A 24,464-nucleotide genomic window follows, 5' to 3' on the forward strand; every position below is an offset into this window, starting at 1 on the left:
CTGGTCCCTCCCAGACTGTCCCGCAGGCGTGTCTGCTCTTCCCTTCCCCAAGGCCGAGGTATAGAACCAACGATGTAGCTTCCAGCCGGCGTCCCTGCAATGCCGGTGCTTCCTGGAGGTGCATCAGGGGGAAATGGGGACAAAGAGAGGCCCAAAGCCTGGCCTCCACCCAATCCACCAGGATGCTGGAATTCTGGGTGCAATTCCATCAGAGCAAAGGCTTTGCTGTTCTTCCTGAGGGGCCTGACGCAGGACGGTGAGGAGTAGCAGACCGCTTAGGCCTCCATCCTGAGTGCTCTGCAGGTGCCACGTGTACCTTTCTGATCCTCAACTTGGCAAAGTCCTAGCCACTATGGTTTTGTGGGGTTATTTTCTTTTAATAAATTTATTTTTTATTGGCTGTGTTGGGTCTTTTTTGCTGTGCGTGGGCTTTCTTTTCAGTTGCGGTGAGTGGGGGCTACTCTTCGTTGTGGTGCGCGGGCTCCTCACTGCTGTGGCTTCTCCTGTTGCGGAGCATGGGCTCCAGGCATGTGGGCTTCAGTAGTTGCAGCACATGGGCTCCATAGTTGTGGCTCACAGGCTCTAAAGCGCAGGCTTAGTAGTTGTGGCGCATGGGCCCAGTTGCTCTGCGGCACATGGGACCTTCCTGGAGCAGGGCTCGAACCCGTGTCCCCTGCATTGGCAGGCGGATTCTCAACCACTGTGCCATGTAGGAAGCCCAGTGGGGTTTTTTTGTTTTTTGTTTAAGGTAGGAAATGTATATCCGATATACATATATGTATTCCTGATTTCAAAACAAAACAACTACAGCCCATATTCTGAGCTCAGGAAGAACGAGCTAGCCCACCAATTAGTGGTATTAGCTAGAAACTGATGGCAGGAGGATTAGAGGCCCACCTGCCCCTGCCATGATTGCTATCGTATTTAACTTTGTTATTTAAATCTCAGGCTTAACACTGGCCTTTATCCTAAGGAAAAAGAAATTAGCAAAACTCACGGTGTCGATGAGCTACTGATATATTTAACACATGAAAATAAATACATGACTATTAAAATTTTAAATGTCCACCCAGATCCTTGTGTTCCCTGCTGGTCCACATACTGTGCCTGGGAAAATTCCTGAGGCCTCCAGACTCAGCTGGAAACTCATCCTGAGCAGGAGCTTGGCTTGAAGGGAGGGAGAAGGAACCCTCTGGGTGGGCGATCGTACCATTTATTCACACTTGGCGGTGCGATAGTGTTGTGGGTGTGATGGAGGAGGTGGGGGGACCCTCCCGGGGGACACCCCTGGGTTGGCACGGATACTCCGTTTGGCTGTGACAAGACGGGGACAGGGATCTCAAAGGGCAGCCCTCAAATCCACATGGGTGGGGAAAGCAGGGAGCGACCAGAGGTTGTCAGAAGAAAGGGCGGCACTGCCCACCCTTGCTCTCTCTGCCCCCAGGAGTGCTCTGCCAATGCCTGGTGGTCTCCCCAGAGGCCTGCCCACCAGCACCATCCTCTGAAACTGTGGCCCCTCGCTGTGGCCCCATGGGCAAACCTGCAGAAAGGACCAAGAAACTCATTTCCAAGGAGGCTTTGGTTTCTGGGTGGCCCCGCCTCGTCGGGGGGTAACTGGCACTGAAACACTGACTGAATGAGCCCTGGGAGTCACCAGGGGGCTCCGGAAGGTCACCCCTGATGGGGAAGGCCTGGGATCTCGAGGCCCATTTGTGCAGGGGGCACTGGTGGGTGGGTGACCTGTGCTGGGGACGTTAAGGCGGGTGAGGGAATGGGAACGCTCCCGCCTCGGAGGGCGTGGAGAGTCTAACCCACCCACGGACAACCTTCGGGAGTCTGCCACCGCCCTGCGCTCTGTCTTCAGGGGACCGGCTGGGTGAACGGCTCGCAATGGCGTCTCCCTGGGGCGGGGTGAGTGGTTGCCCCTAGGGGTAGCTGGGGGTGTCCAGAAGAGGGCATGGAGCCTTGCAGCATCCCCCTTTGCCATCCACGGGGCCTCCCAGCTGGCGCCCTCTGGTCGGGAGCCAAAGAGGGACTCATCGCAGTAAGAAGGAGTGTGGCCGATCAGCCTGGTAAGGGAAGAGGAACAATGAGCTGAGGAGATAAACCCTACAAGCCTGCCTACCCCCACCCCCTGCAGCAGCAGAGGGTTGCCTGTAGATCCCAGAAGTCCCTGTTTTCCAGCCTGCCACCCGCAAGGAAGCCACAGCCCTCACATACCACCATCTCTGCTATTTTTCCCCTGCCAAGTATCCAGCCCCCCCTGCATCCTCCCCCACCCCACCCCTACTCCCTGACATGTACCCCAGGGCAGGCCAATTTGCATATTCCATCCTCCTGACCACACTGACTGGTTCAGGAATAACCATGTGACCCATTCTGCCCAATGAGGGTCTGCCTTAGGACCTTTGCTGAAACTACTAGGAGGGAAATATTTTTCTTCCACCGAGCCCTGAAGAACTGGCAGGGTATAAGGGCAAAACAGCTGGTGGCCATCTCACCTCGGATATGTGGGGGAAAGCTACACTAAAACAGAGACAGAATCCCAACGTTTTGAGCCCCTATTATGAGTCCCAAATGCCCTTTTCCTGCTGAAGCCAGTTTGGGTTAGTCTTCAGTCACTTGCAACCAAGAGTCCCAATTAATATAACCTTAGTCTTTACAGCCTGCACTTTTCTTTTAACCTGCCACTCTTCCCTTTTCCTAGTGGCCTCGTCAGCTGAACCCTCTGTAGTCATGCAGCCCTTCTGATTATATCTGAAATTGCACAGCCCAGCACCTGACATGTAGAGGGGGCTCACTTTGAACTTCTGTAATCTGGCCTCATCACCAGAGCAACTTTTAAAATTTTTGAGTATTTACTCAGGGCTTTTCATGTGTAGGCCCGGGACTCAGCATGTCACTTGTATGTTATCTCATTCTTTCTTACAACACCTACACAAGGGCGATATGATAATCCCATTTTATAGACAAGAAAACTGAGGCAAAGGGAGGGTAAGGAGGGTACAGACAAAATTCAAATCGAGCCTCTGCTCAAGGACCCAAGCTCTTGATCACTAAGTCAGATTTAAGTGCCTTTTAGGCCTGTCACCTTTAATTAGATTCATTCAGCAATTATGTTTTTATTAATCCCACAAACATGCGTGGCATACTTAGGAAGTGTTGGGTCCATGGTTTTCAGCCAGGACTAAAGTGCTTCCATTCCTAAACTGCCAAGTCTCTGAAAAGTCAACCTTTTGCCACTTGACTTAACTGTTCCAAAACCATTCCTGGTTGATACCTATGTCTGCTGGTACCAAAGTTTCTGCTAAATAGCATCTCTACCTCTTATGTACCTTCTAACTTGACACCCTCTTCTTGTCAGCATCCAGCATAGAATTCCATCCTCCAGGAAAGCATGGGTTGACTGTTACCTCCCTTGTTTATGGACACCATACTTCTGTTAATGCAGCCTATGCTGACATCAGCGTTTTCAGCCATAATGTAGGTATCAGTGCTGCTAATGTCAACCTGAGCCTGCCTCGTGGTCCGTGGGAATTGTCAGGAGGACGTGATAATAATGGGGTCTTGCTTTTATCTTTACTGAATTCTATCTCCTGAAATAGGCGCTATTCCCATTCTCAGCTAATGTATGTGCCTCAACTCAGAATGGATTCTAAATATGATTGCCTAGTTATTATGGCCTGAACTGCAACCTCCCAAAATTCACGTTGAATTTTAAAGAGGTAATTAAGGTTAAATGAGGCCATAAAGGTGAGGCCCTAATCCCACAGGATTTGTGTCCTTATAAGAAGAAAAAGAGGCACCAGGAGTGTACACGCTCCTCCATGGGAGGACCCAGTGAATAGTGGCCATCTGCAACCAAGGATGGGCTTCAGGAGAAACCAACCCTGCTGGCATCTTGACCGTGGACTTCAAGCCTCCAGGACAGTGAAAAAATTAACGTTTGTTGTTTAAGCCCTTCACCCTATGGTAAACAACCCTGACTAATAAACTGGTCTTCCACATCTTTGTTCAAGACGCTGACAACAATAAATAAGACAGAGCCCTGTGGCCTCCCTCCAGGTGGATATTAATGGAAATAATCCAAATAATCTAATTTTAACTTACAATATAACCACTGGCATTAGATTCTGTTTTTTTAACTCATGGGTGAAAATGCAGCAAGAACCATTTTCAAAATGACTTGCTAAAATTCGGCATCACCACATCTATGTCACTTCAAGGATCAACTACACTAATAATCTTATGCAAATTGCTGTGTGATCTTGGGCAAATCATCCGACCCCTCTGGGCCTCAGAAGCCCAGTAGAAGACATTTTGGAATGGGTATTCCACCATCACAACCATTATCACTACCATTTACTGAAAGCTTCCTAAGTGTCAGGCTACTGTGCCAAGCACTGTACATGCCTCATCCCATTTAATCTTCTCAGATCCACTAGGTCCCACCTTCCAATGTGAGGAAACTGTGGCTCAGAGAGGTCAAAGTGCTTGCCCGAGGTCACACAGCATGTGAACAGTAGGGCATCTCTCCATCCTATTACCTGTATTTGTTCTTCTTCCTTGGGGTGAGGGTTGGGGTCTTTTCTCTGGGGGAGGTAGTCTCACAGCTCCCGTTGGCCTGTGACACCCCTGTACCCAATCCTCTGGTTCTGTTGGCCTTCTTCATCCAGGGTGGGTCAAAGTCTGGTGGTGTGGGCCGAGTGCCTGCAGGGCTGCCAAACAAAGTCTCATCCACGTATGATGGCCTAACCTTGACCCGGCTGCCGCCCCGGCAGTGGTGCTGAACGTGGAGGGTCTGCATCCCACTGATGGCCAGCTCCACTGGGGTCTTCATGCTCCCCATGGTCCTGGGTGACAGCAGGTGTACTCTGCCTGCCAGGCCCTGCCTCCAGGGCTCCCTAAGAAAAGTGGTCACGGTGGCAACGATGTGTCATCAGCAAAGACTGGCAATCTCTTAAGTCCCCATCCCCAGGGCAAAAAGGTCACATTCCTCCCTCAACCAGTCCTCCTCAAAGGGGCGCTGCCAATCCCAGGGGACGTTTCGGAAACTTGACTTTTTTGAGTTGTTGTAATGATGGGGAGAGGGGTGCTACTGGCAAGTATTTAATGAGTAAATGTGCATTCCTAGCATACAGTGTGTACTCAATAAATATTTATAGAATACTTGGGCGGGGGGTGAAGAAGAGATTGGGCCTGTGCCTATCTTGGCACCACCCAGAAAACAAACTATGGTGGTCGTGGTGGTTGGGGGGTAGGGAGGGGGAAACAGGGCAGGCTCCTATATCCTGTACATATCTGTGGGGCAGGAATAATAACCAGCATCGATCCCATGCCTACCTCCTGCAAAGAGCTCTACAAGCATTGTCTCATTTAATCCTCTCAACAGTCCTGTGAGGTAGCTTCCATTATGTCCATTCTACAGATGACAAAACTGAGGCTTCAAAAGATGAAGTCACAAGGGTAAGTCACACCTATAAAGCTAAAAGAGTGGAAATAAAATTTGAACCTGATAGGAATCTAGAGCTTACGCACGTCACCATTTTACTACTGGGGGAATCACACCGAGCCCCCCAGATGCCCCACATTCACCGATCCCCAAGTCAATGTCCCGGCTGATATCCGCGGTGCCCGCCTTCTGAGGTTATTTTCCTACCTGAGCATCTTGACCCGCTGACGTCGGCCGCAACCCTCAGCGCTCCCTCCCCCGGGCCTGGACTGCTCTGCGGGGGCGCTTGGGCACCGCGGCGCGCCTTACATCCGAAATCCGCAGCTCAGAATCCCAGGAGCCCCGCGACCCCCGGCAACTCAGGCCGCCCCCGGCCCCGGCTCGGGGCACCGCGCGGACTGACTCAACCAGGGTAGCCGGGCCCTAGCGACGTGTGCTCCGCGCGCGCATCAAACAGCAACCCTCGAGCCGCAGGGCGGGGCGGGGCGGCCGGAACCATGCGCTCCCGGGGGTGTCAGGCGCCCTGTTGGGCCCGGGCCTAGCAGAGGAGCGCCTCCCCCCCGGCCCGGCCGCGCCGTTGGTACGTCCCTACAGGCTCCGCCCCCTCCCTTTCCCTGCGCCGGGGCCCGCATGGCTGCCGGCACGCGCCCGGCGGCCGCGCCGCGGTCCAGAGCTGCCATGGCCCAGTGGAAGAAAAAGAAGGGGCTCCGGAAGCGCCGGGGCGCGGCCTCCCAGTCCCGCAGCAGCGACTCGGAGGACGGCGAGTTTGAGATCCAGGCAGAAGATGACGCCCGGGCCCAGAAGGTAGGAGCCCGAGTCCCGGCTCCGCGCAGCGCCCCGCGGCCGCAGTTTCCCCCAGCTGGGGAGTGGGGCCGGCTGAGGGTGCGGAGAGGTCGGCTGGTCGGGGGGCGGGGGTCGAGGCAGGACCTGCGGCCTGAGCACGTGTTCCGGGGTCCGACACGCCCAGGGCCCAGATGTTCCGAGCCTCTGCGCTGGGGAGGCTGGGGCCTGCGGGCCTTCCTGGCCGGCTCTTGGCCTCGCGCTTCTCATTGGCTACTTCCTGGCCAGGGGGCGGATCCTGGTTCCCATTCGTCCAATGAAAAGTGCGGGTGCCAAAGATCAGACTTTGAGAGTTTGGGAGAGTCTTGGGAGGATGAATTAGAAGGCTGCTCCTCTTGGCTTGAGACAGTGACGCCCCCCAAACCTCTGGGAAACCATAAGTTGAACTTGCGTTGTTGATGGCTTACTATGTGCCAGGCTCCGTGCTAAGAGTTTTATTACAAGCTCTATCATTTAATCCCCACACCAACCCTGTGAGCTAAGCGGTCATCCTCATCTCCCAGAGGAGGAAACAGAAGCGTGGAGGGGCGAAGGAACTTGACCAAGACCTCACAGCTTGTGAGTGGGACAGCCAGGATTCAAATCCCGGACTGTGTGGTTCCAAGGCCCTGTGCTATTTCCACTAGTGAGTGCCAGCTGTATGCAAATGGAGGGGGTGGGGGTGGGAGGTGATGTGAGTCCCAAGGGGGCAAAAGAGCTGTAGCCCGTTATTTCTCAGCCTCGTGCTTAGCGGGTGCCTGGCACAGAGAAGACCCTGGGTAAGTAGATGAATGAGTGGGCGTTTATATGAAGAGAGAGGTCAACATTCCTCCGAGGCAGGGACCAGATGGGGACCTTATTCCACCCTAACCGAGCCTCACACAGTAGGTGTTCTATAAGTATGGACCAAGGCACAGCCTTATGTTCAAGTTCAACGCTACCTTGTACCAGCTGCGGGACACGCTTAACCTCTCTGTGCCTCTGCTTCCACATGCAGAGAAAGCAATTGATTATGTGTGCCTCAGAAACTGTGGAACAGATGAAATCACAGTTGTTCATACATTCTGCTTTTCAGTAAACATTGCTGGGGCACCAGGGTGTTGCAGGCACTTTGTTATCATGTGTCTAGAATGGGGGTTGGCAAACTTTCCCTGTAAAGGACCACATGGTAAATATTTTAGGCTTTGCAGGGCCATATAAGGTCAGTCTTCTCTGTTTGACTTTTTACAATCTTTTAAAATTTAAAAACCATTCTTAGCTCACAGACTGTACAAGACAGGGGCAGCTCTGACCTAGAGGGTTGTGGTGGACCATAGAGTGTCACATAGGAAAGAATATAGATTCCGAAGCCACAGTTCAAATCTCTTGCTGGCTGTGTGACTTTGGCAGGTCACTTCACCTCTCTGTGCTTCAGTTTCCTTCTCTGTAAAAGGCACTAAGTAACAGTACCTACCTCACAGGGTCGTTGTGAGGGTTAAGTGGGTTAATTGACATGACTGCTCAGGACAGCACCTGGCTTATAGTAAGTGCCAGGTAAGCTTTAGCCATTATTATGAATCAGCGCTTTTATAAATGTTATTTCTGAGAGGAAGGGGACAGCGCTGGAGTCGGAGAAGGCTCCCCAGAGGAGATGTCTGGGTTCATTTTAGCTGTGCTAGAACAAGTGGGTGGCAGAGAGGAGGCCAGGAACGAGAGAGACCAGAGCTGGGGAGGGGTGATGGATCAGAAAGGGGACTGGGGAGAGGGGGACAGTGCAGATTGGAAAAGTCTAGTACCTCACACATAGTAGATGTTTTGATTGACTTCCTAAAGCTGTGAGGGCTTTGAATCACAGGCCAGGATGACAGTGATGGTGATACCACCACCTGGGCACCATTCTAAATTTTACACGCACCCATTCAGTCTTCACATCACCCTATAATCACTTGTCATCCCCATTTTCCCGATGTGGGAACACAGGCTCTGGGAGATGAAATCCCTTGCTCGAGGTCTCACAGCTAGAAGTGACAGAGTTGGGACTGAAATGCAGGCAGTCTTATCTGCATAGCCCACTCTCTGACCCTCTGCCCTGAACCGGTCCAGTCAAAGGAGAGCCCTTTAGCAGGGAAGTCACGTGATCTGCTAGGAGCGTCATCACCTTGAATGGAGCAAGGTGGTGGTGGGGGGGAGGCTGGCAACAGGACAGCCGCCCCCAGTGGTCTGACCGTGCCTGGAGTGATGCTGCCCCTCTGTTGCTCCCTCCCAGCTGGGACCCGGCAGACCCCTACCCACCTTCCCCACCTCGGAATGCACCTCGGACGTGGAGCCGGACACGCGGGAGATGGTGCGAGCCCAGAACAAGAAGAAGAAAAAGTCGGGAGGCTTCCAGTCCATGGGTGGGTGAGCCAGGCATCCGGGGACTTGGCCGGGGCGGGGGGGGGGGGGGTGGTCATCGTGGCCTCCGTGCTCTGCTCTGGACCCAGCCCTGTGGTCGGTTTGGGTGAACGGGGCAGCAGGTCGTCTCCAAGCCACTCACGGGCTTCTCGTGGGGGCCCACACAATGAGAACAGTTAGCGCAGCACTCGGGGCGATGCTGGTGCAGGGTCAGGCAGAGACGTCCGGGGACTGAGCCGCGTGACCGGGTGGCAGTTCAGAGCCCAGGGGAAGAGATGAGGTAGCTGGGTGGTGTTGGGACACCTGGCCAGCTGGAAGGAAAGCTGGACTCGCTCTTGGCTCTTCACACATCAGTAGCATCTGGAGCAAAGATGCAAACGTCAAGATGAATATTTTTATAATCTGAAAGGAAAAGAAGGCTTTCCAAGTGTGACCAGAGCACCGTTTCATTTGACTTTTTTCCTATTAGACGTGTGTATGCCAAAAAACACTGTAGACTAAGTTATATAAGCGCTGTACTGGGAATATATTTGCAACTACGGGACAAAGGGCTAATAACCCGAATATATAAAGAGCTTTTACACATCAGGAAGAGACAGACACCCTGATAGAGAGCTGGGCAAAGAAAATAGCTCACAAAAGGAACCTAGACCGCCAATTAACATATTTAAAATGTGCTAGGGCTTCCTAGGTGGCGCAGTGGTTAAGAATCCGCCTGCCAATGCAGAGGACACGGGTTCGATCCCTGCTCCAGGAAGATCCCACATGCCACGGAGCAACTAAGCCCGTGTGCCCAAAAAAAAAAAAAAAAAAAAAAAAAAAAAAAAAAAATAAAATGTGCTAAAACTCATCAAAAATCAAAGGAAAAAGCCAGAACATCTCCGCGTGGCTGTTTTTGGCCTTTCTGAATCTCTGATGAAGAATTGACCAAAAAGCAGCTAAAACCATGGTGCTTTCCTGTCTCCCGGCCTCCCACTGTCCTCCCACTTCCACAAGCCCAGGTCCCACGGAGGCTCCAAAGGCCACCTCCTCCCCCTCGCAGTACCACGTGCTTCAGCTGTCAACACCCGTGCCTGCACGCATCACGGGCCCTTGTCACTTAACACCCATTTATTTATTTATTTATTTATTTATTTCAAGTGAACTTTTTTTTATCTTTTGGCCACACTGCACAGCATGCAGGATCTTAGTTCCCCGACCTTGGATCACACCCACGCCCCAGTGGAAGCATGGAGTCCTAACCACAGGACTGCCAGGGAATTCCAGACAGCCTTTTCTTTGAATTAGGAAAAATTTCAAACATATAAAAATTAGAAAACAATGAGTCTTCACATACCCAGCACTGGCTTCAGCAGTTTTAACCACTGGTCTTGCTTTATCCGCACCCCACCCACTCGTGGCCGTCATCCCGGAGGATTCCGAAGCAAGTCCCGGGCATCCTCTGCTCCTGTCCCTAAATATGTCCCACCCGCCTCCAAGAGATGCAGGACCCTCCGACGCCTAAAACAAACAGTTCCTCAGTATTGTCCAAGGCCCGTCAGTGTTCAGACCCCCATTGTGTCTCGGCATTAAGAGCATTCAAATCAGAATCCAAATGCAATGCGTACTCCACAGTCAGTAGATTTGTCTCCTGAGTCTCAGTTCACCCATCAGCTTTGGCTCTGTCGCTTTTCTGTTTCTCTTGCTATTTATTTGTTGATGAAACAGTCATCCGTCCTCTGCAGTTTTCTGTCGTGTGTCATAGGGGCTCCCCTAGCCCCCCGGCTGTTCCCATGTCTTTCCCAGGCTTGAGCTACCCAGTCTTCAAAGGCATCATGAAGAAGGGCTACAAGGTGCCGACACCCATCCAGAGGAAGGTACGGGGCAGGGAGGCTGACGCGGGTTGGGAGGAGGGAATGGCCAACCTGGCCCTCCTGCCTGGCCTCTTGACATCCACCCCTTGTCCCAGCTGTCACATCTGTCTTCCCCTCTCACTCTGGCCAATACCCCACGAGCTTACCCATTTCACAAGTGGAGAAAGTTGGGTCCAACAGAGCAGAGGCTCGACCCCGGTCCTCTTTGCCACTTAAGCTGCCCACTGCTGAGCCCCTGCCTGGGCAGCTCGCAGGCCCCCCGTCGTCACCTGGGTCTCCTGATTGTCGTCCTTAGACATTTAGCTGAGAGGGAGATGATGTTTCTCTGGGGTCCTGAGGAAGAGGACTAGAGGGGGAGGTAGAGTCCGGCTTAACCTGAAGAAGGATGTTCCAGCAGTGGGAGGAGTTGGGGGTAATTGGCTGCTCATCCACAGATGTGTGCAAACAGGCTTCTGCAAGAGTGGGATCAGGGCTGGGAGACCAGCCCCAGCCCTTTTGCTGAGATGCCCTGGTTCACCCACTGCCCGCAGACTTGAAGCTCTGGATCACGTGCTTGGGTGTAGAAGTGACCCCTCCCCTCCCCTGCTCATTCCCCTGCAGACCATCCCGATGATCCTGGATGGCAAGGACGTGGTGGCCATGGCCCGGACGGGCAGTGGCAAGACGGCCTGCTTCCTCATCCCCATGTTCGAGCGGCTCAAGACCCACAGCGCCCAGACCGGGGCCCGCGCCCTCATCCTCTCACCCACCCGAGAGCTGGCCCTGCAGACCATGAAGTTCACCAAGGAGGTGTGTCCGGGTGTAGGGACGGGATGGCTGGGCTGAGCTGCGACCCGTCCGTGAGGCCCAAGTGGGCCGAGTCAGCTCCCAGCACTGGTTCTCAAATCTCTCTCTCTCTCTCTCCGCAGCTGGGCAAGTTCACTGGCCTCAAGACTGCCCTGATCCTGGGTGGGGACAAGTAAGAGCCCCCTGAGTGCCCCGTGCAGCGGTCCCCCCAAAGCAAGCAGCCTTCCCATCGCATGGACTGAGCCAACACTGCTCATTAGTAACAGCAATTTCCCTGCACTTTCTTGAAACACCAACAAGGGGAAACATACAGTAAAACACCGAAAGCAACTTCCCACACAACTCAGACGCAGGTTCTGATGCCCCTAAGAGAGCTGGCAGTGCACGCGGTCACCCAGATGGGTCGCTTAGTTGTGTGTGTTTTAATATGCTCAATTTGGGGCTGTTTAAAGCGGAATGCACACAAATCAAGGGATGTCTGTAATCACTCAAATCTGCAAAATGCTCTATTTTTCCTGATGTACTTGCACCATCCTTCTGAGGTAGCAGGCATCACACCAGTTTTACAGATGAGCCAGCTGAGGAAGTGTTGGGCCCAGAGAGCCACGCAGTGGTCTGGCTGTAGAACTAAGATTCGAATCCCTGTCCTCCTGCCCGCCCCATCCCACAGTTTCTCCTTCAGAGGTCAGCCCCTTCCTTATTCTTCTCTCACAATGTCACTGTCCTCAGTTGCTCTTGATTCTGAGAGAGCGTTTCGCTTTTCAGTGCTCTTTTGCCTACATTATCATTTATTATCTCTATTGCTGTGATTGTCAGAAATACCTCCCTGAGCTAGACCTGGCCCAGAGTTCTGGCTCCTGCAGGTGTCCCAGGGTTGTTTCAGAGGAGAACTGAAGTTAGGGATGTGTGCTCAAATGGTTTGAGAATCAGGGCATGGAGAGTCAGGAAACCTGATTCTAGGAGGAGCTGGCCGTTCCACGGTAAGTTGCTTGGTGACGCTGTGGGTCAAAGGCAGTTTTGTTGCAATCTGAGCAGAGTGAGTGAGATGAGTTCTGCTGCTGAGTCCATCTCTTTGGAGAACTTTGTTGTATCAATCCTTTTGTACGTATGAACTATTATCTCTGGTAAGGGCAGTAATTTTGCCAAGTATCTCCGCAGTAGCTTTTCCCCAATTCCATGCCTGGGGTCAAGGTGTGGGACTCACCTGGGCATCTGGTGATGGGAAGGGAGAGAGACAAAACAGACCTGTTCTATCAAGCTGACACCTCCCCTTCTTCCTAGGATGGAAGACCAGTTTGCGGCCCTGCATGAAAATCCTGACATGTGAGTTTGTGGATGGGGGACAGTGCTCTGGAGTCCCTTCCCAGATGGCCAGGGGCTGGGGAGTGAGAGGAGTGCTGTGGGGATGGCCTTGGCCCTGGGTGATCTGGCCTGCACAACCACTTCCAGAATTATTGCTACCCCTGGGCGCTTGGTGCACGTGGCTGTGGAGATGAACCTGAAGCTGCAGAGCGTGGAGTACGTGGTATTCGATGAGGCCGACAGGTAAGCCTGCAGCTGCACCCCCAGGCACCTGTGTCAGGGTTGGCCAGGAGAGACCTATGCAGCTGAGACTGAAGCAGCATTTCCCCAAATGTGGGCCACAGACCACAGGCAGCGCCAGAGCTGATGGGGCTCCCTGGGCCAACAGTTTTTATTTTGTATTACTTTCAGGAACATTGAAAAGGAGAGTAAAACAACAAACACATGATTTCAAAGAGATTAAAAAGTAGCATGAGGTTGAGAGCACAGACTGGAAGCCACACAGAGGTGGGATCTAATCCCAGCTCTGTGAACTTGCGCAAATCCCTGAGGGTCTGTGGGCCTCGGTGGCCTCAACTACAAAGGGGATAAAATAGCATGCACCTCACAGGGGTGCCATGAGGACCAAAGGGGTTGATATTTATAAAGTACTCAGAACTGTGCCTGGCCCAGAGTGAGAGCTACTGTCATTTGTTTGAATTTGTAAGAAACATAACTGAGACCAGACCTAAGATTTCAAGGTCATTGTTGCTTAGGATGAGGTTGTCAAACAGAAAAAAGGAGCCGCGTGAAGGAAACACCTGTCCACGGGGCAGGATGTGTGATGGGGGCAAGGATGACAGGTTTGGAATTCACTGGGACGGAAGCCCCTCTCCTCACGCTTTGCTGCCCTCTGCCCTCCCAGGCTCTTTGAAATGGGGTTCGCAGAGCAGCTGCAGGAAATCATCAGCCGCCTGCCTGGGGGCCGCCAGACGGTCCTGTTCTCTGCCACGCTGCCCAGGCTACTGGTGGAGTTCGCCCGGGCTGGTGAGGGAGCCGCAGCAGCGGGGCTGGGGGCCGGGACGCGCATCGGCGCCTGGCGGGGCTCGTCCCTCAGCCACTCCCCGCCCATCCTCCTCCGTTGCCCACCGCAGGCCTCACGGAGCCCGTGCTCATCCGGCTGGACGTGGACTCCAAACTCAACGAGCAGCTGAAGGTGAGGCTCCACCCTCGCCCCTTCCCCCGCCCGTGGCCAGCACCGCGCCAGCCAACCCGAGGGACCCCTCTCCCTGCAGACCTCCTTCTTCCTCGTGCGGGAGGACGCCAAGGCCGCCGTGCTGCTCCACCTGCTGCGCAACGTGGTGCGGCCCCAGGACCAGACGGTGGTGTTTGTGGCCACCAAGCACCACGCGGAGTATCTCAGTGAGGTGAGCCGGCATGTTCCCACCCGCCCCGGTCCTGGACCGACTCCCGCGCCAGCTCGGAGCTGCAGTTCCGTGTTCGGCCACCAGAGAGCAGCACCGGAGCGGGGCTTGGGCCTGGCCCGAGCTCCATACTTTTTTTTTTTATTCTTTCAGGTTTTTATTATAAAAAACTAAAGACATAGACCAGATTCAGAAAATACCATACTGAACGCTCAGGTACTCAGTTATCAACTCACACCCAGCCTTGATTCATCGCATATTCCCTGCTCCATCCAGGGTATTTTGAAGTGTATCCCAGCCGTCCATCATTTTCCTGTAGATTTTTATTAGTGTCCCACGTGTTTCACTTTTTTAAATTGAGGAGTCGCCTGCACGCTGTAAGATGTGTAAAGGGCCCTCATCTGACATGAGGAGCTTAATGAGCTTTTCCACACATGTATACCTGTGACCGAACCGCCAGGGCTGCAAGGGCCCCTCCCGAGTCAGTGTGGCCACCTCGGGTCAGCCACACCTGGGGTGTGTTATCTGAGGTCACAGTTCACTGGCTTTCACTTAGCTGACACGCACTTGACGGTGCTTCCTCCATGTAGCCGCTGGATCACAGGTGAACAAAACCAAATAGTAGTTTTTAAAGAGCAGTTAACACTTTCACGGTGCTTCCTATCTTCCAGGCCCTGTTCTCAGCACTGTATGCGTATTAGCTCATTTAATCCTCATAACAAAGCGACAGAGAGGGAGCTGTTCTTCTCCCCGTTCTACACAAGGAACGTGAAGGCACAGAGAGGTTAGGGACCTCAGGCAAGGTCACAAAGCCTGTTAGTGACAGCGTTGGGGTAAGACGTGTCTCGGGCTGGCACTTGCAGCCTCCCTGAAGGAGACCTCTGCACATACCTTTTTGTGACAAACAACCCTGCAAAGGCGAGAGGTGATACGAGCCCCATTTATACTGATGAAGATACCAAACCAGGGTCACCCAGCTGAGCTGCGGTTGGAACCGCGGGTGCCCGACGCCAGGGCCCGTGGTCCTGCAGCCACGTCCTGGCGCCCGCTGCCATGGCCCAGCCTCCTCTCTTCTCCCCTGCCCGCCTCCTCCTCACCTCTTTCCCTCCCTCTGGTTTTCACTCTGAGCAGCTGCTGGCTACCCAGCGGGTGAGCTGTGCCCACATCTACAGCGCCCTGGACCAGACAGCCCGCAAGATCAACCTGGCCAAGTTCACACACGGCAAGTGCTCGGCCCTCGTCGTGACTGACCTGGCAGCCCGGGGCCTGGACATCCCGCTGCTGGACAACGTCATCAACTACAGCTTCCCCGCCAAGGGCAAGCTCTTCCTGCACCGCGTGGGTAAGGAGGCTGCCTGGACTGGGCACCAGGAGGGACGCTGAGTTCCGGAGGCGGCGGAGGGTGCAGGACCCGACCCCAGCCGCTGCAGGCCCAGGGAGGGGACGAATACATCGGATTCTGTGGGGGTGCGGCCCAGGCTCTAAGGAGGCGACTCTCCCGCTTTCTGGGTTCCTCAGTCCCGTGCTTCTCTTTCCCATTGGACGACTTGATGATGTGACCGCTTCCTCTCCTAGTCCTCTCCCTAAAACCCTGTCCTCCTAGCTCCTCACCTGCGGACTTTTCAACCTTTAAACAGCACCCAGACCCCCTGCCTCCCTCTCCATGAACTGCAGACAGGGTCTCCTGACTCCCTGCTTGGTCCGGTCAGCACGTCGGGCCCCACCTCCCCCTCAGCCCACCCAGGCCAACTCACACCATTTTATTTTTTGGTAATAAACGTAAGGCCTGCATATAGTAGGAAAATTTGAAAATGGAGCAAAGCACCTAGAAGGCAGGAGATCACCCTCCCCTCCTGGGTGATGTGACGGCCACAGGTGCTCACCCAGCGCTCCTGGCAGGCCCTGGTCCAAGTGTTCTCCTTGCTCTTTCCATCTTCACAACAATCCTGTGCAGTGGGTACCACCAGCATCAGCTCAATTTTACAGATGACGAAACGGAGGCAGGGAGGTTAAGAACTGGCTAGATGGGATGCAGGTAGCAAAGTGGGGCGACTGGCATTCTTTTTTTAAATTGTGGTGGAATCTACATAACACGCACTTGCCCCTTTAACCACTTTCAGGTGTAAGTTCAGTGGCATTGAGTACATTCACATTATTGTGCCGCCGTCACCCACTTTCCATCTCCAGAACATTTTCATCTTAACAAACTGAATCCCTGTACCTGTTAAACTAATTCCCCCTTCCCCCCTCCCAGCCCCTGGGAACCCCCAGTCTACTTTCTCTGTCTTCTTTTAACTCGCAAACACGAGTGTTACGCTTCCAAATACAGGGAAGTTAAATAAGGGCGTGTGAGAGAAGCCTCTGGTGGGCAGGTTCCTTTGAATCATTCTACATGTGGTTGAACACCGTCGCATGAGTATATCCTGGCTGCCCGTGGTGGGCTGCCCATGCCGGACCTCCGGGGTGCAAGGGAGGCCTCCGTCTGGATCTCCAGCTGCAGGTCTGGGGGGCTCATGTTCCTGTTGGTGGCAGCATGCTGTTCCCTCGATCCTGTTGCTTTGGGAGGGCTGGCCCTTCACGCCCCTTGAGGCGTCCTCAGAACCCCCAAAGGGAGTTTCTCACGTGCCGCGTGACCAGCCGTGTGAATCAGACCACCACAAACGAATCTTCCAAATGTGGTGACACTTGGTTTCTGCAAGGTGCAGAAACAAGCCAAAGTGTAATGTTGTCCACGGATTTACTTAACACAGAATTAGAATCACACTGGACGTCCTTTCCTATAATCTTCTTCTTGCCTGTGTGTACATCACGCCTGTACGTTTTTCATTTACCATTTAAACATCATTCTATGGCAGGGGTTGGCAAATTGTCTCTGTGGAGGGCCAGATGGTAAATATTTTAGGCTTTGGAGCCATTTAGTCTCTTACAGATCTCGGCCCTGGTAGTGTGAAGGCAGCCACAGACAATATGTAAATGAAGGCGTGTAGCCATGTGCCAATGAAACTTTATTTACACAAACAGGCTGGGGCGGGGGGCTGGATGTGGCCACTGGCCACAGCTTGCAACCCCTTTCCTCAGCTGTGTGATTCCCACCATGTGGCCATCAGTCAATTAACTAACCCTCTGTCCTTAAGTCTTTAAGTGGTTTCCGGTTTGGGGCTGTTCCAGGCAGAGCTGGAGTAGGTGCACCCTAGGTTACTTCTCTGGATAAAAACCCCCCAAAGTAGGGATGCTGGAGATTTCTGATACTGGTAATGAGCAGTGTCTTGCCGCCGTTTCTGCTAGCCTCCCAGAGCACCGTGTGGGCTCACGCGCTCTTGGGCAGGTAGCCCGGTGACTGTCACTGCCCTGCCCCCTCTCGTAGGTGGGACACCGCTCAGCGAGGCAGGGCCATGGCCTGGCTCACACCCTTAGGGTCGAGGAGATGGGACTCGTGCTGGACTGTGGGGTCCTTTGCCTCTGCTCCCACCTGACCACCGCCCCCTGCAGGCCGCGTGGCCCGCGCCGGCCGAAGCGGCACAGCCTACTCCTTGGTGGCCCCGGACGAGGTGCCCTACCTGCTGGACCTGCACCTGTTCCTCGGCCGTGCCGTGACCCTCGCCCGTCCCCACGAGGAGCCCTCCGGTGAGTGGAGGCGGGGGCGGGGCTGGGGTCTCCCCTGGAGTCCGTGGTGCGGAGGGGAGGGGGGCGGTGGAAGCGGACCTGGCTTGGGGACTTGACCCCAGGGGAAGATCCCTGCATTTTAAAGTCAGGGAAGAGCCAGGTAGTAAACATCTTGGGCTCTGCAGGTCACGTGATCCACAGCCGCTCCTCACCCGGGCCCTTGTGTAAAATCAGCCACAGACAACAGGGAGATGAGTAGAGGGGGCCGTTTTCCGTGAAACTGTACTTACAAACACAGCAGGCGCTCTCAATAAGTGCTGGTTTCTCTCGGGCTTATTTTATGATTCAGGGCCCAGGGTGGGGCTGGGGAGGGGAGGTGGGGCCGTGGGCAGGCGGGCCGGAAGGCCTGTGACCGGGTTTCTGGTGGGCCGTAGGCGCGGGCTGTGGGGACGGCGTGCTGGGCCGGGTGCCGCAGGGTGTGGTGGACGATGAGGACTGCGGCCTGCGGACAAGCCTGGAGGCATCGCTGGAGCTGCGGGGCCTGGGCCGCGTGGCCGGCAACGCCCAGCAGCAGTACGTGCGCTCACGGCCGGCGCCCTCGCCCGAGTCCATCAAGAGGGCCAAGGAGCTGGACCTCTCGGGCCTGGGCCTGCACCCCCTCTTCAGTGAGTTCCTGGGCTGGGTGCGGCGTGGGGGGCGGCCCCCGCAGAACCCACCCCGGCCTCACGCCTCCCTCCCCATCTCCCTCCCTCCCTCCCCATCTCCCTCCCCATCTCCCCCCCTCCCTCCCTCCATCCAGGCTCGCGCTTCCAGGAGGAGGAGCTGCAGCAGCTGCGGCTGGTGGACAGCATCAGGAACTACCGCTCCCGGGCGGTGAGTCCGGGTTCTGGTTGAGCTCCTGACCCCCTGCAGGACCTGAGCAGGGATTTTCTCAACCCCCGGCTCCAGCCACGTCCGCGTCTCTGCAGCCACCCCTTGTTCTGGAACCATCCCTGCTGGTCCACAGCAGGTTTCCTCCCCCTGACGTGCCAGTGGGTAGACTGAGGCTCACAGCGGGCAGTGACATGCCCTAGGCCTGTTAGAGGCCTGAGGAGCTGGCTTTGGATAGCCTCTCATCTCCCCCTGACTCCCGTCGGGTGCCGCATCTTGTGCCTACGGGAGGTGTGTGCACAAAGGCAGGAGAGGCCTGCCAGCTGGCATCAGGAAAGAGGAGCTGGAGCCGGTCATGGTGAAGAGCACTGGTTTTGGAGCCAGTGAACCTGGGTTGAGATCCCAGATCTGGCTTGTCCCAGCTGTGTGACCTTGGGCAGGTTACTCGCCTTCTCTGGGCCTCCCGCTGTAATTGTGAAAAGCAGATAACGAGTGGAAAGGAACTGGGAGGAATGCTGGAGAGAGCACACCAACCTGGGGAGGGGGGAGCTGGGGAGGAAGCCACCAGTGGATGAAGGCCTTGGGTGTCCCCTCCGCAGACCATCTTTGAGATCAACGCCTCCAGCCGGGACCTAAGCAGCCAGGTGATGCGTGCCAAGCGGCAGAAGGACTGCAAAGCCATCACCAGCTTCCAGCAGGGGCGGCAGGGGCGGCAGGAGGGCCCGGCCGGCCCACCCCTGAGCCTCCTGGCACCACAGGAGGAGCAGCCTGAGAAGGAGGCGGCAGCAGGAGAGAGCGTGGAGGTGCAGATCTCGCCCTGGGGACCGTGGAGTCTGGCCTGGGATTGGAGAAGGGGTGGGTCAAGTCCTAGCAGCCCTTGACGCTGACCTCAGGGCTTTGAGCAGTCACTGGCGGGGATCAGTGACCCAGTCTCAGCCTCCGCATCTGCGGAATAGGGTCGTGGTCTCATCCACCATCCCTTGCCTGAAACGCTGCGGGCCAGATGTGTGTCAGGATTCAGAATCTTTACGGCGGGTCCACTGGGTATGACATAACACCCTCGGCAGGCTCTGAGGTGTCATCGCTGTCAGATACATCAGCGTTTCCATAGTGAGGCGTGTCAGTCCCCACACCGAGGGGCTAGACAAAGCCTCTTGTTGGCTCAGGTCGGCTTTTGCCACCAAGTGAATCTCAGCAAAGTTCGGTTTCAGAACGTTGTAGACTAGGGCACTGCAGCCACGTGACTGCGGTACCCGGTCCTGGGTTTGCTGGGCAGATTCAGGACAGCACGTGGAGCATTCCCACAGGCCCAGGTGGCCGTGTCATCATCATCATTATTGCCTTGTCTCAGCCTGGGGTCCGGGCACGTGGGCAGGGGCAGAGCCAGGACTGTTGGCAGTAGCGGGGCCGTGACTCGCAGGGTCGCGCACTGGGCCTTCATGGCCAGAGGCAGGGCTGGGGGGCCAGAGTGTCCTGTTCACCTGGTGGCCAGGGCCATGGGCCTGCTCGTCTTATGTTTGATTTGGACAGAGGGTTCAGTAGACAAAAAATACACTTGAAAACCCCTGGACTGGTCCACTTCATAGAGAGCAGGGACAGGGCCTTGCCTTGGTCACATGACCTGGGGGACCAAGCTGGGACGGGAACGCGGTGGGTCTCAGCCTGATCGGCCCCTTCCCTCCCCCACCCCCACCCCCCATCCTGCTTCTGCTGGCGCTGGAGGCAGGGGTTGTGCTGTGTGCCCGTAAGGAGACAGGGGGTCTACGTGGTGACACCAGGCTTTCAAAGTCCCGGGAGCGCCTGGCCCTCAACCCCAGCTGGACTGGTGGGTGGGGAGGCCATGCCACTCCCTGGTGGCTGCCGGTGACGCTGGGCCTCGGTCCACCAGGACGTTTTCACAGAGGTTGTGGGTCGGAAGCGGCAGCAGCCGGGACCTGACCGAGGAGCCAAGAGGCGGAGGGAGGAGGCCCGGCAGCGGGACCAGGCGTTCTGCATCCCCTACCGGCCCAAGGACTTCGACAGCGAGCGGGGGTGAGTGGCCGCTGGTCCCGGTGGGGGCAGGTGGGCCTGTCGGCCACCCCCGCAACCCCGTGGTATCTCCGCACCCTCCCTCTGCAGCCTGAGCGTCGGTGGGGATGGCGGCGCCTTCGAGCAGCAGCTGGCTGGTGCTGTCCTGGACCTGATGGGGGACGAAGCCCAGAGCCTGACCCGGGGCCGGCAGCAGCTCAAGTGGTGAGTGAGCCCGTGGGCACGCCCCTTCCATGCCCACCTGTCTGCCACTTGGTCCTCACCACAGGCATGTGACCCTCTGACGGTCCTGAGTCCCTTTTGACCCCTAGAGCAGGAATTCTGACACCCCCGCCCCTCATTTGATCCTGCACAGCACGGATTGTACCCCGCCCCCACACACACGCAAACCCCGTGCTGCCCCCTTGTGGTCATGCAGGACAGGGATCTTGACCTCCTCTGTCCTTTTGGGGGGCTAGTCTTTCCAGACAGGGGCTCATGACCCAGTTTGCCCATTTGGACTCCAGTTCTGGAGAAGTGATGTGACTCAGCCCAGGGTCACAGAGCCAGGAGGTGGCCAAGTGGGGGTTGGGAACCCCCCAGGGGGCCCCTGACCCAGACCCCCAGGTTGGAGCTAATCCCCTGACCCCCACACTGCCTTTTGAGACCTGGGCTGCCAGGGAATGGTGAGGACGGGCAGGGAACGGGCCTCTGTGGGGCACCTGCTGCGTGCCAGCTGTGGGCACGCCACATTCCTCGCATCCTCCAACAACCCGATGAGAGGAGCAGGGGGACGCGGGCCACCTCCCTCCACAGCACACCTCCCAACTCCTTCTCCCGCAGGGACCGCAAGAAGAAGCGCTTTGTGGGACAGTCGGGACAGGAGGACAAGAAAAAGATCAAGACGGAGAGTGGCCGCTACATCAGCAGCTCCTACAAGCGAGACCTGTATCCAGGGGGGCGGGGCCAGAGTGGGCGGGGCCAAGCGCCTTCTACCTCCGGGTCTACTGTGGGTGTCGGGGCGGGGTCAGGGAGGGGCGTGGTCTAGCAGCTCAACCACCCCAGCTCCTATAGGTGGGGGCTAGAGAGGGGTCGGGTTGAGTGGACCCCCCTATAGGTAAGGCCTGTATCTTGGGGGGGGGGCCCCCGCTCCCAGCCCAAGGGTATCAAGGGCATCTCAGTGCTGCGCGCAGCCTCCTTAACGCAGCCTCCCAGTTACCAAAAGTGGAAACAGAAACAGAAAATCGATGACCGTGACTCAGAAGAAGAAGGGACGTTTCACCGGCGTGGCCCAGAGCGGAGAGGTGGGAAGCACGGCCGAGAGCAAGGTGAGAGCCGGGGTAGCATCGTCCTTAAAACGGAGGTTGGCAAGTAGTACATTTGGTCACCTTGGGAACTTGGTCTTCTTGATCTGGCCTGGGTCCCTCAGCGGGTGACAGGCTAAGGTGGGATTTGAACTCGGCTCTGCTGCAGGAGCTTGTGCTCAATGACCTCGGCTTGGGCCGGCTGCCCTGCGGGCCAGGACCTCAGGGCAGAGGGGCGCCTCGGGAGTGGAGATGCTCCTGACCGTGGAGGGAGAAGACTGGAGCCTGGGCCCAGTCCCGCTGCACCCCTGCCTCTGGGGCCGAGCTTGCTGTCAGAGAGGGGCTCCCCCTTGCTGTGTGGGGCTGGGCTCTGTGCTAGATCCTTGCCACACATGACCTGGTGGCGACAAGACAGACTGGCCATCTTTCAGGCCAGGAAACAAGTCGCAGAGACTGGCCCTGGGTCTCCCGACTGCCTGCTGCTTCCTCCTGGCAACCTCCCGGGGGAACAGGGAGCTTGAACCTATTCTGGGCCTCTCTCCGCTGGGCCCCAGTCCTGCTTGTCTCTTCTGAGCCTGCAGGGCTGCTCACTGCCACTTTAGCATCCGAGTCTGTGTCCTTCAGACTGGGGACACTGTCTGTCGTGGCTCCTGGGGCCCCTCCTCTCCGCCTCACCCAGGGCCTCTCCTGCTCTCTGCACATTCCCTCTGTCCCTGTCGGCATTTATTCTCTGACGGTGGCTACCTCTTCTGTTTCTCCATGTGTCTGTCTTGGATTTTCTCTGACGCTCTGTCATTCTGTAGGTCTCTTTCTCTCCAGGTCTCTGTTTCTTTTTGTGTCTCTGACTCTGTGTCCCTATTCCTCTCTCTGTCTGTCTCTCTCCCTATCTCTCCATCTTTGTGTATCCTTCTCCGTCTGTCTCTCTCATTGTTGCTGTTCCTTTCTCTCTGCACACACACACACATCTCCGAGTCTCTGTCTCTCCTGCTCTCTTTGTGTCTCTGTGGACGTGTCTCTGTGGACATATCCCCGCCTCCCCTGGGCCGCCTCACCCCTCACTCTCAGCTCCCGTTTTATCTGGAGTGGAGCGGACTGACATTGTAGGCTTGCTGGGCACAGGGTGGTGAGGCCGGCCTGTGTGCTTCGGGAAAAAGTAGCTGTTGTCCCCCTGTGTTTTGTCTTCACTGGGGTGATGGGCCCCCGTCAGGAGCCCTGGCCTCCGTGGGGACCTCTGGGGCCGCCTTAGTGATCATCTGTGTGGAAGCCCTGCAAAGGTCACTGCCGTGGGTGGGGAGGAGCTGGGTGGGGAGAGGGAGACAGAAGAGGAAGGGGCGTGGGGCTTAGTGGGCAGCCGGGGGCCGGGGGTAAAGGGCCCTCCCAGAGACCTGGGTGAGCAGGCTGGGCCGCAGGGCCACTGACTGCTGCTGCTGCTGCCGCCGCTTCGCTGGGGGACCTTGGACAAGTCCCTTCTCCTCTCTGGCCTCCTCTGATTTCTCTCCTGCCAAAGGAAGGTTGAGCTGTAGCCTAGAGCATGCAGCACCTAGCCTCAGGGATTGGAGTCTGTCTGCATCCCTGGTGCCTGGCATGGAGGAGGCGCTGAAAAGCCTCTGTTGAAAGACTTATGATTGTAATAGCTACACTCGGGAGGCCTTCCTGTGGACGAGGCCTTGTTTTGACCACCGCACACGTCATGCACACATCACTTCCCATGAGAACGTATGAGGCAGGTACTATCATTCCTGACTCACAGGAGGGGAAGCTGAGGCACAGAGACGTAAAGTCACTTGCCCAAAGTCCAAGAGGTCACAGCTGGGATTTGATCCCCGGCAGTTTGCGCTAGAGGGTCCCTGCTGTTGCGGGTTACAGTAGAATACTTAAGCTTTACTCAGCAGTTACCATCTGCCAGAGGTTGGGGCCACAGCAGTGAACACAGAATGAGAGCGAGGACGGGGAGTAGCCTGGAGGCTTCTGGGAGGAGAAGACATTGGGAGTCGACCCAAAGGCTGAGCTCTCTGAATCTCTGTCCTGGCAGGTGCATCCCAGCCCCGCACTCCCAGCGCCCCCGCAGGCCGCGTGCGCTCAGAGCTCAAGACCAAGCAGCAGATCTTGAAGCAGCGGCGCCGCGCCCAGAAGCTGCGCTTCCTGCAGCGTGGGGGCCTCAAGCAGCTCTCTGCCCGCAACCGACGCCGCGCCCAGGAGCTGCAGCAGGGCGCCTTTGGCCGGGGGGCCCACTCCAAGAAGGGCAAGATGAGGAAAAAGATGTAAGGAAGGTGATGCAGCCCGCGGTTCCTCACTTGGTCCAAGCGTGGACGTGAGCAACGTTCCCCATGTACCACTGTGTGTCTGGCCCTGAGCTGGGCCCTGGGAGAGCTCCCTGCAGGAGCCATGGTCCGTGCAAAGGAATGGTTGCTATACAACCACAGAGGGGCAGCAGCTGCCTCTGCCTAAGACGGGGCACATTTGAACAGGGTGTTGAAGGGTTCATAGGAGTTTGCCGGCAAGGCCAGGCAGGCCACAGCCTGAGTTGGCCACTCAGCTGCTGCTGCTTCCATGTGTTCTGGATTCAGAGGTGGTGGCCACATGGGTGTGAACCCTCAGTGCCCGAGACCTAGTGATGTATTTTTAATGTAATAAACCTTTATTGAGCACCTCCAGTGGACCAGGAGCACAGTCTACTTGAGGAGCTGGAAGG

At 56.0% G+C, this 24,464-nt stretch overlaps 2 protein-coding genes across 2 annotated transcripts; one reads left to right on the forward strand and one right to left on the reverse strand.

Moving 5' to 3' along the window:
* Positions 1 to 1,001: 1,001 nt before the first annotated feature.
* On the reverse strand, positions 1,002 to 6,073 carry RITA1 (RBPJ interacting and tubulin associated 1). Its single transcript, XM_057745813.1, has 4 exons — positions 5,660 to 6,073; positions 5,344 to 5,485; positions 4,548 to 4,904; positions 1,002 to 2,069 (listed from the first exon to the last, which is right to left on the reverse strand). Exons 3-4 carry the CDS (start codon positions 4,847 to 4,849, stop codon positions 1,562 to 1,564), a joined length of 810 nt encoding a protein of 269 aa, XP_057601796.1. The 5' UTR covers positions 4,850 to 4,904; positions 5,344 to 5,485; positions 5,660 to 6,073; the 3' UTR covers positions 1,002 to 1,561.
* A 9-nt stretch (positions 6,074 to 6,082) lies between these two features.
* On the forward strand, positions 6,083 to 24,427 carry DDX54 (DEAD-box helicase 54). Its single transcript, XM_057745811.1, has 20 exons — positions 6,083 to 6,256; positions 8,517 to 8,646; positions 10,430 to 10,500; positions 11,098 to 11,286; positions 11,406 to 11,455; positions 12,565 to 12,606; positions 12,733 to 12,828; positions 13,490 to 13,611; positions 13,719 to 13,780; positions 13,860 to 13,991; positions 15,120 to 15,330; positions 17,478 to 17,612; positions 18,026 to 18,256; positions 18,391 to 18,464; positions 19,061 to 19,264; positions 20,350 to 20,492; positions 20,580 to 20,693; positions 21,312 to 21,416; positions 21,684 to 21,796; positions 23,805 to 24,427. Exons 1-20 carry the CDS (start codon positions 6,083 to 6,085, stop codon positions 24,035 to 24,037), a joined length of 2,631 nt encoding a protein of 876 aa, XP_057601794.1. The 3' UTR covers positions 24,038 to 24,427.
* Positions 24,428 to 24,464: the final 37 nt, after the last annotated feature.

The sequence above is a fragment of the Hippopotamus amphibius genome, chromosome 8 (assembly GCF_030028045.1).
Source record: "Hippopotamus amphibius kiboko isolate mHipAmp2 chromosome 8, mHipAmp2.hap2, whole genome shotgun sequence".
In the NCBI taxonomy this organism is placed as follows: domain Eukaryota; kingdom Metazoa; phylum Chordata; class Mammalia; order Artiodactyla; family Hippopotamidae; genus Hippopotamus; species Hippopotamus amphibius.

Excerpts from the sequence above, each read along its gene's own strand:
- RITA1 (XM_057745813.1), bottom strand. The coding sequence starts at position 4,849 with ATGGGGAGCATGAAGACCCCAGTGGAGCTGGCCATCAGTGGGATGCAG. Across the intron at positions 2,070-4,547 it reads AGGAAGAAGAACAAATACAG|GCTGATCGGCCACACTCCTT; the intron begins GTAATAGGATGG and ends TTCCCTTACCAG.
- DDX54 (XM_057745811.1), top strand. The coding sequence starts at position 6,083 with ATGGCTGCCGGCACGCGCCCGGCGGCCGCGCCGCGGTCCAGAGCTGCC. Across the intron at positions 12,829-13,489 it reads GTATTCGATGAGGCCGACAG|GCTCTTTGAAATGGGGTTCG; the intron begins GTAAGCCTGCAG and ends CTGCCCTCCCAG. Across the intron at positions 13,612-13,718 it reads GGTGGAGTTCGCCCGGGCTG|GCCTCACGGAGCCCGTGCTC; the intron begins GTGAGGGAGCCG and ends TGCCCACCGCAG.